The sequence below is a fragment of the Rutidosis leptorrhynchoides genome, chromosome 2, assembly GCF_046630445.1.
Source record: "Rutidosis leptorrhynchoides isolate AG116_Rl617_1_P2 chromosome 2, CSIRO_AGI_Rlap_v1, whole genome shotgun sequence".
Lineage (NCBI taxonomy): Eukaryota > Viridiplantae > Streptophyta > Magnoliopsida > Asterales > Asteraceae > Rutidosis > Rutidosis leptorrhynchoides.
In genome coordinates, this window is record NC_092334.1 from 684,289,143 (window position 1) to 684,302,383 (window position 13,241).

General features: G+C 38.7%; 1 protein-coding gene across 1 annotated transcript; it reads right to left on the minus strand.

Annotated features, from left to right (window-relative positions):
- Positions 1–10,583: 10,583 nt before the first annotated feature.
- Positions 10,584–12,834, minus strand: LOC139894008 (1-aminocyclopropane-1-carboxylate oxidase homolog 1-like). The gene is made up of 3 exons (XM_071877215.1): positions 12,169–12,834; positions 11,414–11,735; positions 10,584–11,003 (listed from the first exon to the last, which is right to left on the minus strand). Exons 1-3 carry the CDS (start codon positions 12,711–12,713, stop codon positions 10,752–10,754), a joined length of 1,119 nt encoding a protein of 372 aa, XP_071733316.1. The 5' UTR covers positions 12,714–12,834; the 3' UTR covers positions 10,584–10,751.
- Positions 12,835–13,241: the final 407 nt, after the last annotated feature.

Consider the following 13,241-nt stretch of genomic DNA (forward strand, 5'->3'; position numbering starts at 1 on the left):
TCGCTTTTAGAATAGACCAAGATGTCATCGATGAACACAATAATAAATTTATCGAGATACGGTTTGCACACGCGATTCATAAGGTCCATGAACACCGCCGGTGCGTTAGTGAGACCAAATGGCATTACAAGAAATTCATAACTACCATAACGATTCCGGAAAGCGGTTTTGGAGACATCTTCCCCCTTAAACCTTAATTGATGATAACCCGAGCGGAGATCGATTTTCGAATATACACGAGATCCTTGTAATAGATCAAAGAGGTCATCGATGCGTGGAAGAGGGTATCGGTTCTTAACCGTCAATTTTTTTAGTTCACGATAGTCGATACACATTCGTAGGGATCCATCTTTCTTCTTAACGAATAAAATCAGAGCGCCCCATGGTGAATGGCTAGGTTGGATAAAACCACGGTCAAGTAGTTCTTGGATTTGACTTTGCAATTCTTGCATTTTGGATGGAGCAAGTCTATACGGTGTACGTACTACGGGTGCGGCTCCCGGAATAAGATCGATTTAGAATTCAACCGGTCGATGAGGTGAAATTTCGGCAATTCGTTGGGAAATACATCGGAAAAGTCACTAACAATTGGCACATCATCGATATGCTTCTCGTCGGTTTCAACTTTCTTAACGTGGGCTAGAATCGCGAAACAACCTTTACGAAGGTATTTTTCAACTTTAAGGCACGAGACGAGGTTGAGTCCGGTGCAACTCTTATCGCCATAGACAACCAAGGGTTCACCATCCTCGATAGGAATTTGAATCGCTTTAAGATCACAAAGAATGTGAGATTTCGTTTTGGCTAGCCAATCCATACCAATGATTACATCAAAGCTCCCTAGTTCTATAGGTATCAAGTCAATTTCAAACCCTTTACCCATTAAGTTTAACGTACACCCCCGATAAAAATTGTCGGCACTTAATAGTTTCCCGTTGGCCACTTCAATAGTATAAGTAGTATCTAGTGGGAGTGGTGGAGTGCTAAAAGAATGAGTCAAAGTCTTGGTTACAAAGCTCTTATCGGCACCCGAATCGAATAAACAAGAGACATAAGAATCGTTGAGAAGAAACGTACCCGTGACTAGTTCATTATCATCCTGGGCTTCCTCGGTGTTGATGTTGAAAGATCGGCCGCATGTATTGGGGCTAGCTTTCTTCCTTGGGTGCGCATTCCTATAATGGCCCGATTGGCCACATTCAAAACAAACACCCGGTCTTGGTGCATTTGGCCCCTTTTGAGCAACGGGAGCGGCGTTTCTACAATAGTTGGCCACATGGCCACTCCTTTGACATTTGTTGCAAAATGGCTTGCCACATTCACCATAATGATGTTTGTGGCACTTGTTGCAAAATGGTTTATTTCCGACATAACCTTTCTTGTCATCGGAGGTGAAAGGCTTTTTGGTGAAGGTGTTGTTGTGGTAGTTGCTTGATGGAGTGGCTTCCCATTTTCTTTTGTTGCCACCCAATTTATCCTCGGCCTTAGGTGCCGGTACTACGATCTAGTCCACCGTTTCTATCAATTTGCGGGCCATATTCAAAGCTTCTTGATGATTGGTGGGTTTGGATGACATTACTCCGTGTTTGATGCTCTTTGGAAGACCATCCATGTAAAGTTCAACCCTTGAAGAATCGGGGTTCACAAGGTTTGGGCACATCAAGGCTAATTCGGAAAATGGTTGATTATAAGCCTTGAGATCGTTTCCGACCACTTTTAGAGTTCTTAGCTCTTGTTCGAGCTTTCAGGTTTCTTCATGAGGGAAGTATTCGATGATCATCTTTTCCCTTAAATCTGCCCAAGAGAGGGCGTGGGCTTCATCGGTACCTACCGATTGCACATAGGTGTTCCACCAAGTGAGAGCGACACCGGCGAAAGTGTGAGTGGAGTACTTGACCTTGTCTTGGTCCCGACAACCGTTTATGCTAAAGACGGCTTCCGTTTGCTCAATCCATCGGATGTGCACAACCGGTCCCCCGGTTCCATCGAAGGTATGAGGTTTGCATCCCATGAAAGCTTTATAGGAGCATCCCTCGTTTGAATTACCGGATCCATTGTTATTGTTGTTGTGGTTGTTGTTATTGTTGTTGTTGTTATTGTTGTTGTTGTTGGATGAGTGTCCGGCCATGGCCGCATCCACGGCGGTGGCTATCATTCGTTGTAGAGCTTGTTCGGGTGTTTCATGGGGTGGTACACGGCAAGGAGGCATTGTTCCTTCAAAACACAAGAATATCGTTGATTAGTATTTTCAATAATACTAACCGTGATATGGAACGAGGATAAAGAGAAAATTTTCCTTAATTTGCCTTAAATTCTTTATGTCATAATGTCGGAAAGTTCATATGAGTCACCGTAATATAATCCCGAAAATTATATTACCCTAATTCATATGTGCATTCGACATTATTTCACGAAGTCAATGTGGCGTGTCAATCAAATTAAACAACGTGAGGTTAAGATGGAATATAAGTTAGATATGAATAGAAGAGTTCGAGTATAAATGCACAAGTAGTCAAGTAATTCCTACTTCAAGTCTATATGCCGATTGTAGTCTAGACTCACTAATGTACCCTACGACTCGGGGTTGACACCAATGAACTCTAAATCCCTATAACCAACGCTCTGATACCATCTGTAGCGACCCGACAAAATCGTCATTGACGGCGCCATCTACATAGGTCCCGTTACGTGGTCATAAGTCTTTAACACTACGTTTGACCAAAAGTATGTCGCATTCATTTCAAAAGTAAGGATGTTTCAAGGTTTACAAAGTAGTTCGACAACTAGTTACATTACGAAGTTTAAAGTACAATTGAAACATATGTGACACAATTTAAGAATAAGTCAAAAGACGCTCCACGTATGCATGTATACTCGACATCCAAGCAAGTATCTAAAATAATGTGCGGAAGCATGTATCACCTAGCGTTCAAGGACCTGAGAAAACATATAGAAAACTGTCAACGAAAAACCTTGGTGAAATCATAGGTATAATAGTAACGTTGTTTTTGAACCACAAGATTTAATATAGTTGATTATCCAAATCGTTTGTATTCTAAAAGTATGTTCGCGAGCACCCAATTATCAAGACTTAACTGTTTTGTACCCTGTTACGTAGTGTTAAAACATACACTAAACTCGAAAATATATTTCATCTGCTAACGGTAGCGAACCGTCCGAATGAGGGCTCGTCAAGCCCAATGTGATTACATAACATAAGTTCACGTTTGCACCCTGCAAGTGTAACTAATGATAATTGAATTGAGGCTTTTCGTTCTAACTCGCTGTGGAATGTTTGTTTTCGTACTTGTGTTCAAAGCATAAAAGTATGATACGTATATGTTTCTCATCCCATAGTTTGAAAGTAAAAGTTGTTGAAAATGTGGAACTATGATCTCACCTTGAGTGCAAGCTTATAAAAGTACTTCACAATTAAACGTGTGCGAGAACGAATGCTAGTCTTGACCTAAACAAGTAGGTCGTATCAATAACGGTAAACACGATTGGTCAAAGTGCTCAATTAGTCCTATGGCTCGTTACGACTCGATTATTATAGCATGTGAATCAAATTGTCAAGTTTCATGCAAGGTACAAGTATAAAAGCATGTTAGAATGATTGCATAAGTATTTGATTAAGTTTGGACAAAAGTCAACTTTGGTCAAGTCAAAGTCAACATGTTCGGGTCGGGTCCCGAACTATTTTTCTGGGGTTTTTAATCATATATAAGCATGTTAGAACAAGTTACATGTGAATCGGAGGTACGTAGCATAGCAAACATTTTTCATAAAAGTGTCATGGTGGTCAGCCGCTGAACACGGCTTATGTCGAGTCGCGACCAAGGATTGCCGCGCCGCGGCAATCAACGTGAACTGATGCCTGGCCAGTTTCAATTGTTCAAGTCTCAACCAAACTTCAATTAAGCACAATTCGCAAACCGTAAACACTTAAAACGTATACCATACATCGTTGGAAAGGTAATTTAACGAGGAATGCAACTAAACACCTTTCATCAATTAAAACATCATTTACAAAAATCAAAAACCAAGTTGAATGCTCATTTAATGTTCATCATAAATACTTCCAAGTTCATAAATGCACATTTATGATTCGAGAATTAAATGCACACATATGATACGCCGTTTCGTAGGTAATTGTGCATACAATACAACTAAACACTTACAATTAACATTGCAAAGCATTCAATGCATCAAAGATCACATTTAAGGCCACCAAACCCTAACTAACAATCACAAATTTAACAATTTTGTGTATGAAGCTAATCCATGCCAACCTACATACCAAATTGAAGCTAGTGACGCTAGTAATACATTTAATACATGCACTTTTAACATCTAACAACATTTAAGCAACCAAATCTCAAGATCAAACATACCCATTTCAAGTTTAAGCTAGTTACATCAAAATGACAACAACAAGCATATAAATCATATATTCATATTAGACTTGAGCCATAGACACTAATTAACACTTTTATAAGTTAAAAAAATATCAAGAACCAAGAATCTAGTGTTTTTAGAAAGTTACCCAAACTTGATGAAATCGATATGGAATTGAAGAGGAAGATGCAAAGATTCCAAATATGTAATTTGTTTTGATATTTGCTTCCTTGAAATGATTTAGATGATGATTCTTTGAATTGAGGGTTTGAGAGTAAAAGATGGAAGAAGTGGGAAAATGGTGTTAGCCGACTATTCTATTGGGCCTGCGAGCCATGTTTCTACTTATATTGGGCTGGCCTACGAGCCTTTATGACCTAGTATGTCACTTTATATATTGTCGTATGTATGATGTTTCATTAGTTAATACAATCACAATCTTATTGTTAACATGGTATCAGAGCCATGGAACCAAAACCCTATTCTTATCATCATCTACTTCTCATCTAATCTAATGCTTCAACACCTTGAAACTCAATCCTAATCTTCCGTCAACAACAAAAAAAAAAGACCAACAAAAGTGTACACCAATTTCACACAAAGATTCAATTATATATTTTTTTTTGTTTCTGTTTATGGAGCATATAAAGAAGGAAAAGGAAATTGAAGACCTCCACATCCATGTGCTTTCTTGATCTTCGTAAGGTGTAATACGTATTATTTATATTTTTTGCTTGTGGTTCTCAATAGTCAACACCACAATTTTGTCTTGCTCACAATTTGTTGATAAAGCCAAACGAATCATCAATTTGTTTCTAATAGTTAACCATTTGACTTTTATCATCATCATCATTATTATTATTATTACTTGGTTAACTGATTTGCAAATCAGAGAAGAAAAAAAAAAGTTTCACGAAACCTCAATTGCAATGGCATACGATCACACACCATCAAGCATAGACTACAAATATTCTTCCCATTTGCTCGAGATCATTCAGGCCCAGAATCACTTATTAGGCCAAATTGGGTTGGCTCAGTCCATGTATAATGTTCCTACATCTCAATCTAAATCAAAAAGGCCACCAAAGCGTAATTATTCTCCTGGTATTCTTGGACATGCTCCACTTGGGGTTGTGCCTCTGCACTCAACTTACAGCCAACACACTTATCTTGGGCCCACATCTCAGCCTACTACTTATGCTAGTCAGCATGGACCAAACACTACTTCGATGAGCCAGAAAAAGGAAAATAATATACCACAAGCCTTCAGTACCATGCCCATTTATGACTCTAGTTCTGCGGATTGGAACATGGATACAGGTGCAACTTCTCACCTTACATCTAGCATTAATAATCTTAGTACTGTCTTTAATCATTGCATATATCCTTCTGTTGCTGTTGGCGATGGGAATGCTATTCCTGTCACTAACACAGGTCATAGTGTATTGCCTAACATCCATCGACCTCTTCACCTTAACAATGTACTTGTTACCTCAAATATTGTCAAAAACCTCATATCTGTACGAAAATTTACCCGTGACAATAAAGTTTCTGTTAACTTCGATGAGTTTGGTTTTTCTGTGGTTGATTATTTTACTCGTCAATTACTCCTCCGATGTGATAGCACCGGAGATCTCTACCCCTTCACAACTCCAGCTCCGCAACCAATTCAACATGCCCTCCTCACTACCTCCACTACCTGGCATCAACGTCTTGGACATCCCAGCGTTGAATCATTTCGTCGTCTTGTTTCTGATAATTCCATAGCTTGTAATAAAATGAAGCCTCCTGAATTCTGTCATGCATGTCAACTTGGAAAACACGTAAGACTTCCATTTCATAGTTCTACTTCAAATGTTACTTCAGTTTTTGATATTATACATTCCGATTTATGGACATCGCCGGTTTTAAGTTTAAGTGGTTTTAAGTATTATGTATTGTTCTTAGATCATTATTCGCACTATTTATGGGTTTTTCCACTACGCAACAAATCCGATGTACTTAACGTATTTGTACAATTTCGTGCCTTTGTTAAGACACAATTTAATACCGAAATAAAAGCTTTTCAATGTGATCAAGGGGGAATTCGACAACACCGCATTACATAATATATTTAAAACTAACGGTATCCAACTGCGCCTCTCTTGCACACAAACATCCCAACAAAACGGAAAATCTGAAAGAATGATCCGCACAATTAATAACCTAATCCGTACCCTGCTCTTTCAAGCAAAACTACCACCAACATACTGGACCGAAGCACTTCATATGTTCGCTTACCTACTTAACCTTTTACCATCATCCACCATAGCTTATGAAATCCCACATACGCGCCTATATAAACAACCCCCTACATACTTCACCTTACGCGTCTTCAGTTGCCTTTGTTATCCGCACCTTAACACTACAAATAAGCTTGACCCACGATCCACTCCATGCATCTTTCTCGGTTACCCTTCCAACCATCGGGGCTATCGGTGTCTCGATCTCACAACCAACAAAATTATCCTATCACGCCATGTTACCTTTCATGAGCACATTTTCCCTTACGGATCCGACATCACCACTACCACTACCACTCCTCCCCCTAATTCCACCACCTACGCCTTCCTCGACCCCCCCTCCTAATGCCTTCTCACGCGCATTTTCCGAACACTCCCCGCGTACGGATACTACACCACCTACGCCACCTACACCACATACGCCACCTACACCACCTACGCCACCTACACCACCTATGCCACCTACGCTACCATCACCCCCACCTCCGCCACTTAATCCGCCACCTCCCCCACCCAACACGTCATCTACTCACCCTATGGTCACTCGACATCGCGTTGGCACTACCAAACATGTCCAACGCCTTAACCTACATGTCTCCACTATCTCGCCTCTCCCCACATCTTACCCGCAAGCCTTTCGTGACCCTAATTGGCAACACGCTATGACTGAAGAGTATAATGCTTTAATTAAAAATAGTACTTGGACACTTGTGCCTCGCCCATCGGACACGAACATAGTTCGCTCCATGTGGCTCTTTAAGCACAAGTTTAATGCAGACGGGACCCTCAACAGGTATAAGGCTAGACTTGTAGCCAATGGTCGTAGTCAGCAGGTTGGTATTGACTGCGACGAGACTTTCAGCCCCGTTGTTAAGCCAGCAACCATCCGTACTGTTCTCAGCTTACCTATTTCTCGACATTGGCCAGTTCATCAGCTCGATGTCAAGAATGCTTTTCTTCACGGTCATCTCACTGAGACCGTATATATGCATCAGCCCCCAGGTTTTCGTGACACTTCACGACCCGACTATGTTTGTCTTCTGCAGAAATCCGTTTACGGATTAAAGCAGGCACCCCGTGCTTGGTACCAGCGGTTCGCAACTTATGCTCAGAGTGTTGGCTTTCAGTAGAGTCGATGTGACACTTCTTTGTTTATATATAGACAGGGGACTGATACTGCTTATTTGCTACTTTATGTTGATGATATTGTTTTGACAGCATCGTCTGACACTTTTCTCCAGCGGGTCATCACCTCTTTACATCGCGAGTTTTCTATGACTGACCTGGGTCCACTTAATTATTTTTTGGGTATTTCTGTTACACGCAATTCTTCGGGGATGTTCCTATCTCAGAAGAAATATGCGGCTGAGATTCTTGAGCGTGCAGATCTTACAGGTTGTCATCCGAGTCGTACTCCAGTTGAGACCAGTTCCAAACTGGGCACTTCGAGTCCTTCAGTTGCTGATCCGACATTATATCGGAGCCTTGATGGGGCTCTCTAGTATCTTACTTTTACTCGCCCTGATATTTCTTATACAGTACAGCAAATTTGCCTTTTCATGCATGATCCTCGTGAGCAGCATTTGTCTGCCCTCAAGCGGATTTTACGTTATATACAGGGTACTTTGGATCATGGTCTCTAACTTTACGCATCTTCTACTACAGAGTTGACTGCTTATTCGGATGCTGATTGGGCTGGTTGCCCCAGCACACGTCGCTCCACATCAGGGTATTGTGTCTTTTTGGGTAATAATCTTCTCTCATGGTCTTCTAAGCGACAGCTGACACCTTCTCGCTCCAGTGCAGAGGCCGAATATTGAGGGGTTGCTAATGCCATCGCGGAAACATGTTGGCTACGCAACCTTCTCCGCGAACTTCATTGCCCGTTATTCTCAGCTACTATTGTGTATTGTGACAATGTCAGTACAGTTTACATGTCAGGGAACCCGGTTCAGCATCAGCGGAATAAAAACATATAGAGATTGACATTCATTTTGTGCGTGATCTTGTGACGAAGGGACATGTGCGAGTTCTTCATGTTCCTTCTCGTTACCAGTATGCTGACATCTTCACCAAAGGACTTCCCACTGTTTTGTTCGACGAGTTCAGATCCAGTTTGAGCGTTCGTCCTACTCCCGCTACAACTGCGGGGGGCTATTAGCCGACTATTCTATTGGGCCTGCGAGCCATGTTTCTACTTATATTGGGCTGGCCTGCGAGCCTTTATGCCCTAGTATGTCACTTTATATATTGCCGTATGTATGATGTTTCATTAGTTAATACAATCACAATCTTATTGTTAACAAATGGGTGGTGAATGGATGAGTGGAGGAGAAACACTTTGACTAGTTGACCTAGTCAATTCTTTGCCCAATTGCCAACATTAGTCCCTCAAGCTTGATTCGGGTGCGTGAAATACCTAAACGAGATAATTTAAAACGTGTTTTAACGGAAGATGTTATAATCATATAACGGACTTTAAATAGTTAAACGGAAAGTAAACGGAAAAGGCGGGATGTTACACTAACCATATTTAGAAATAGCTGTTGTAATACTTGTGTATAAAACCAAGCCCTTAGCAGTTGTAAATGTTCATATAATACAATTGTATCAATTCAAAGTCTTAAATCAAAAACTGATCAATACAATTATCATTGAAGCTTTGTTAATCTCTTAATCAACATAGAGTTTCACCATTACGTTTGAGTTGGTTCACTACCGTTTGTACACGTGTGATGTACTCCGATACCCCTTCCGTTTCTTTCATTTTCATTGCTTCTAACTCACCACGTAGAGTTTGAAGTCTTACTTGCTTAACACGTTCGACACCCTTGTATGTACTTTGTAATATTTCCCACGCTTCCTTTGACGTTGAAGCATTCGCTATTTTCTCGAACCCTGATTCATCAACTGCTTGAAGTAACAGGCAGAGGCCTATTTTTTCTTTCATCTCTTCTCCTTCAAAGTCTTAGATTGTTCATTCTCTTCTCCTTCAGAGTCTTAGATTGTGTTGTATTCATAGCACCAATCTCAGTTTCACTTGGTTCTTCATATCCATTTATAATGGATTCCCAAACGTCCTGAGCACCGAATAAGGCTTTCATCTGAATGCTCCAGTTTTCATAATTTGATTTATTGAGTTTTGGCAACATGACATGGTTAAACGATGTACTTGTATTATTCATAATGCTCAGATACCAATTTGTTAGTGTGTGTGTTTGTGTTTTGTAATATTTATGGTGTTGAATATGATCAAGGACAGAGAGCGGTTTTTCACATTTAACAATCACACCTTTTTTTTTGCTTCACATAAACTTAATATATATACATATACATCAGTTACATCATGCAACTGTTTCCCACTTTTAACCGACACAACCTTTACAATTGAATAGACACAAATGAACCGTCATATTTGACTAATACAAACATAACTAACATGTGGGATATAAGACATATTAAATAATGTAAAACAAATCAAGTAGACTTGAATTTAACACCTTCAGTTATATCATCAAATATCTGTTCATATTTCATTGTATGCACAATATTGGGTATAATCACTTAAACTCTTAGGTTTATTGACGAATTACCTGAGGATTACCCAATTTCTTCTATCTAGTGATAGTTAATATAAACATTAGCTATGTAAGCAAGAAATTGTATTTATTTTAGCAAACACACAACCATTAAATTGTCCACGACAGAACTCAAACTTACAATTTCAAGATAGATAAGTTACATTGATATCGCTAAGTCATTATCCCTTTAGTAAGCAAGAAATTATATGAAGTGAGCTAAATATTAATACCTTTTGTATAAATAAATATACTGAAGACTGATGGTGCATATATATGTGCAAATATATGAAGTTTATATCAACTCCCATCAACGACGACGATATAATTATATTGAAATCGTATTTATTAAACGTAGTCTCCATCAACACTTAAGTAACACTGATATGGACTTAGAACTTGAAGTCAATAATCGACAAAACCGTAAGGCAATATCACAAGGGTATAATTTATATGTAAAAAGAGGGTAACTTCTTGACGTCTAACAGTTAAGCTAGATCTTGAAATGCGAAAGAGCAGAAGTGCCATCAAGTCCTTTTCCATTGTAGTAATCTACATAATCTTTCACCGTTGTGCCTCTATACTTGGCCGGACTATTTTTCGAAAGCAACTCCTTGATCGGTTCAAACACCTTCGTAGTTGGCATCAATCCAGTTGAAAAGAACGATGCCAGTGAAACTCTTGAACAATTCTTATTCACCAACACTCTATGTTCTGCACTAACCAGTTTATCATTTGTAATCAACTGGAAAAAATGCTCACAGTTAATACATATACCATCCATCTAAGCATATATACAGTAGGACACAATTAAAATGAAGCGGTTGCAAGATTCAGGGGTGTAATGTGAAATTTACAATACTTCAGGGGGCAAAGGTGTAACGTTTGTTTAATTCTGCTATGTTCTTTATTCAACATCAGGTGTTCGTGAATTTTATAATTAGGGGTTTCGTGTGTATGTAGAGATTGATTCTTTGATTAGTATTCTTCAAATTCATCTTGTAAAAATTACTTCTGTAAAAGTGTTATTGCTTAATTGAATAAGATTGGAGTCAATATTTGTTTCGTTTGTTTCAAATGTTTTTGTTGTTGATTTTAATAGAAGCTAAATGCCTAAATATATATATATATAGGTAGATATAGAGAGAGTTATGCCTGTAGAAGATCACCGGCGTTTACTACGAGAGCTCCTGGGATTGGAGGCACATCTGTCCATTGATTTTGATAGAACACTTGAAGGCCACCAATATCGTCTTGCAAAAGAATTGTGATGAAATCGTTGTCAGCGTGGTTAGGGATGCCGATAGTTAATTCAGGTTGTGGACATGATGGATAGTAATGGCCAAGAAGAGCAAGTCCTTCAGTACACCCAATGTCAAAAAGGTGTTTTGGGTTGAGCCCAAGAGCCTCGGATATTAACTCGAACACACAACATCCAAGCTTCATCACCTGCTTCGAATACTCTGGCCATATATCTCTGTACAATTAACACAATCAAGCACTCATTGTTAAAAGTTAATTCAATATATTTTCAAGTTTTTACAATTAACACAATCAAGCTTCATCATACTTCTAAATAAATCTTTACCAAAATCATCAATTAACAAGACGAATAATCATAGCCTTGGTTAACTAGGGTATCCTTTCAATTGATATCTTTTAAACTTTATTAACAACATATTTGGAGTAGTTTGAGGTAGCTAAATAAGGATAATACGCAGATGGCGTAAACAAAGAAAACTTTATCCGTTTATTGATTAACAAGATGTGTCGATGATAAATATATTCGACAACGTATAGAGAAATCAACCTGAATTAGTAACTTCAGTTACACCAGTCTTCACTAATCACTAATGACTAATATACATCAAATTAAAAAAATAATAATAATAAGTTTCATGTTTATGGACCTGCAAGGAAGTGGCAACTCATGTGGTTGAAGTGGGTTAGGAGCCATGGTACAGTAAAACGAGTCTCGCCAGTTAGTCACTGGTGTCGAGTACAAATCAAAGTTGCTGTTATACACCACTTTAGTCTTCCCACTCAAATCTCTTGTGTACCACTGCTTCTTAACATCTGTATCTTGTTCAAAAAACTCTATAATACACTTTTTTGCATCTTCCAGAATGCTAACAGGTATTCCATGATTGATAATCTGAAAAAATCCCCAACTCTCCAACGCATTTTTCATTTTCTCGATCGCCTCTTTTCTCTTGATCGAATCCTCGTTGATTCCCTCCAAATCAATGGTGGGGAGACATGGTTTTGAGCGAGACGTTTGGTCTGAGTTGACCAGGTTTTCGGGCGTAGGTGGCAAGTGAAATATACGAGGGACTTCGGTGATTCCAGCATCAACAAGTCCTTTGACGCCGGTTTTGGTTTCGTCGAAAGCTGTTAGCTCGGTTTTACGATCATAATCCGGTTGGATGGTTCCTGGAATGGGATTGAGACCCATCTTTTTCTAATTGTTTGATGGTTATACGACTAGTAGTGAAATAATCAATTATAGAAACAAACAGAATATAACGTACATCTAAAAATATAAAGATTAAAGATAATTGATACAAGATCATTGTAACCTTACTGGACCCACATTTTATTATGGCCCTCATTATTAGTTTAATTTCTAACTTTCTAATGTAAGAGACATCAAAGCAAATTTGATCACTTATTTTCGATTATTGACTTTTGAGTACGTACTATTCCCACATTTTTATACAGTTTTTTTCTTACGAATATTTTATCTAGGGTTACTAATTTTTAATCTTTTCAAGGTTCTTTTAAGCTAGTTTAATCATTGGTAACTATCTTTTCTTATCTTTGATTTATATCATCATGAATTTTGATTTATCTTTGTGTTTATTTGATTTTATTATGACTATGTGTAACTAAATTCCTTGTATTCACTTAGATGACTGAACTTATGTGAAAGATTGCTAATCTTTTGTCTATAGTAATTAATTGCTCTTGATCAATGATTCTA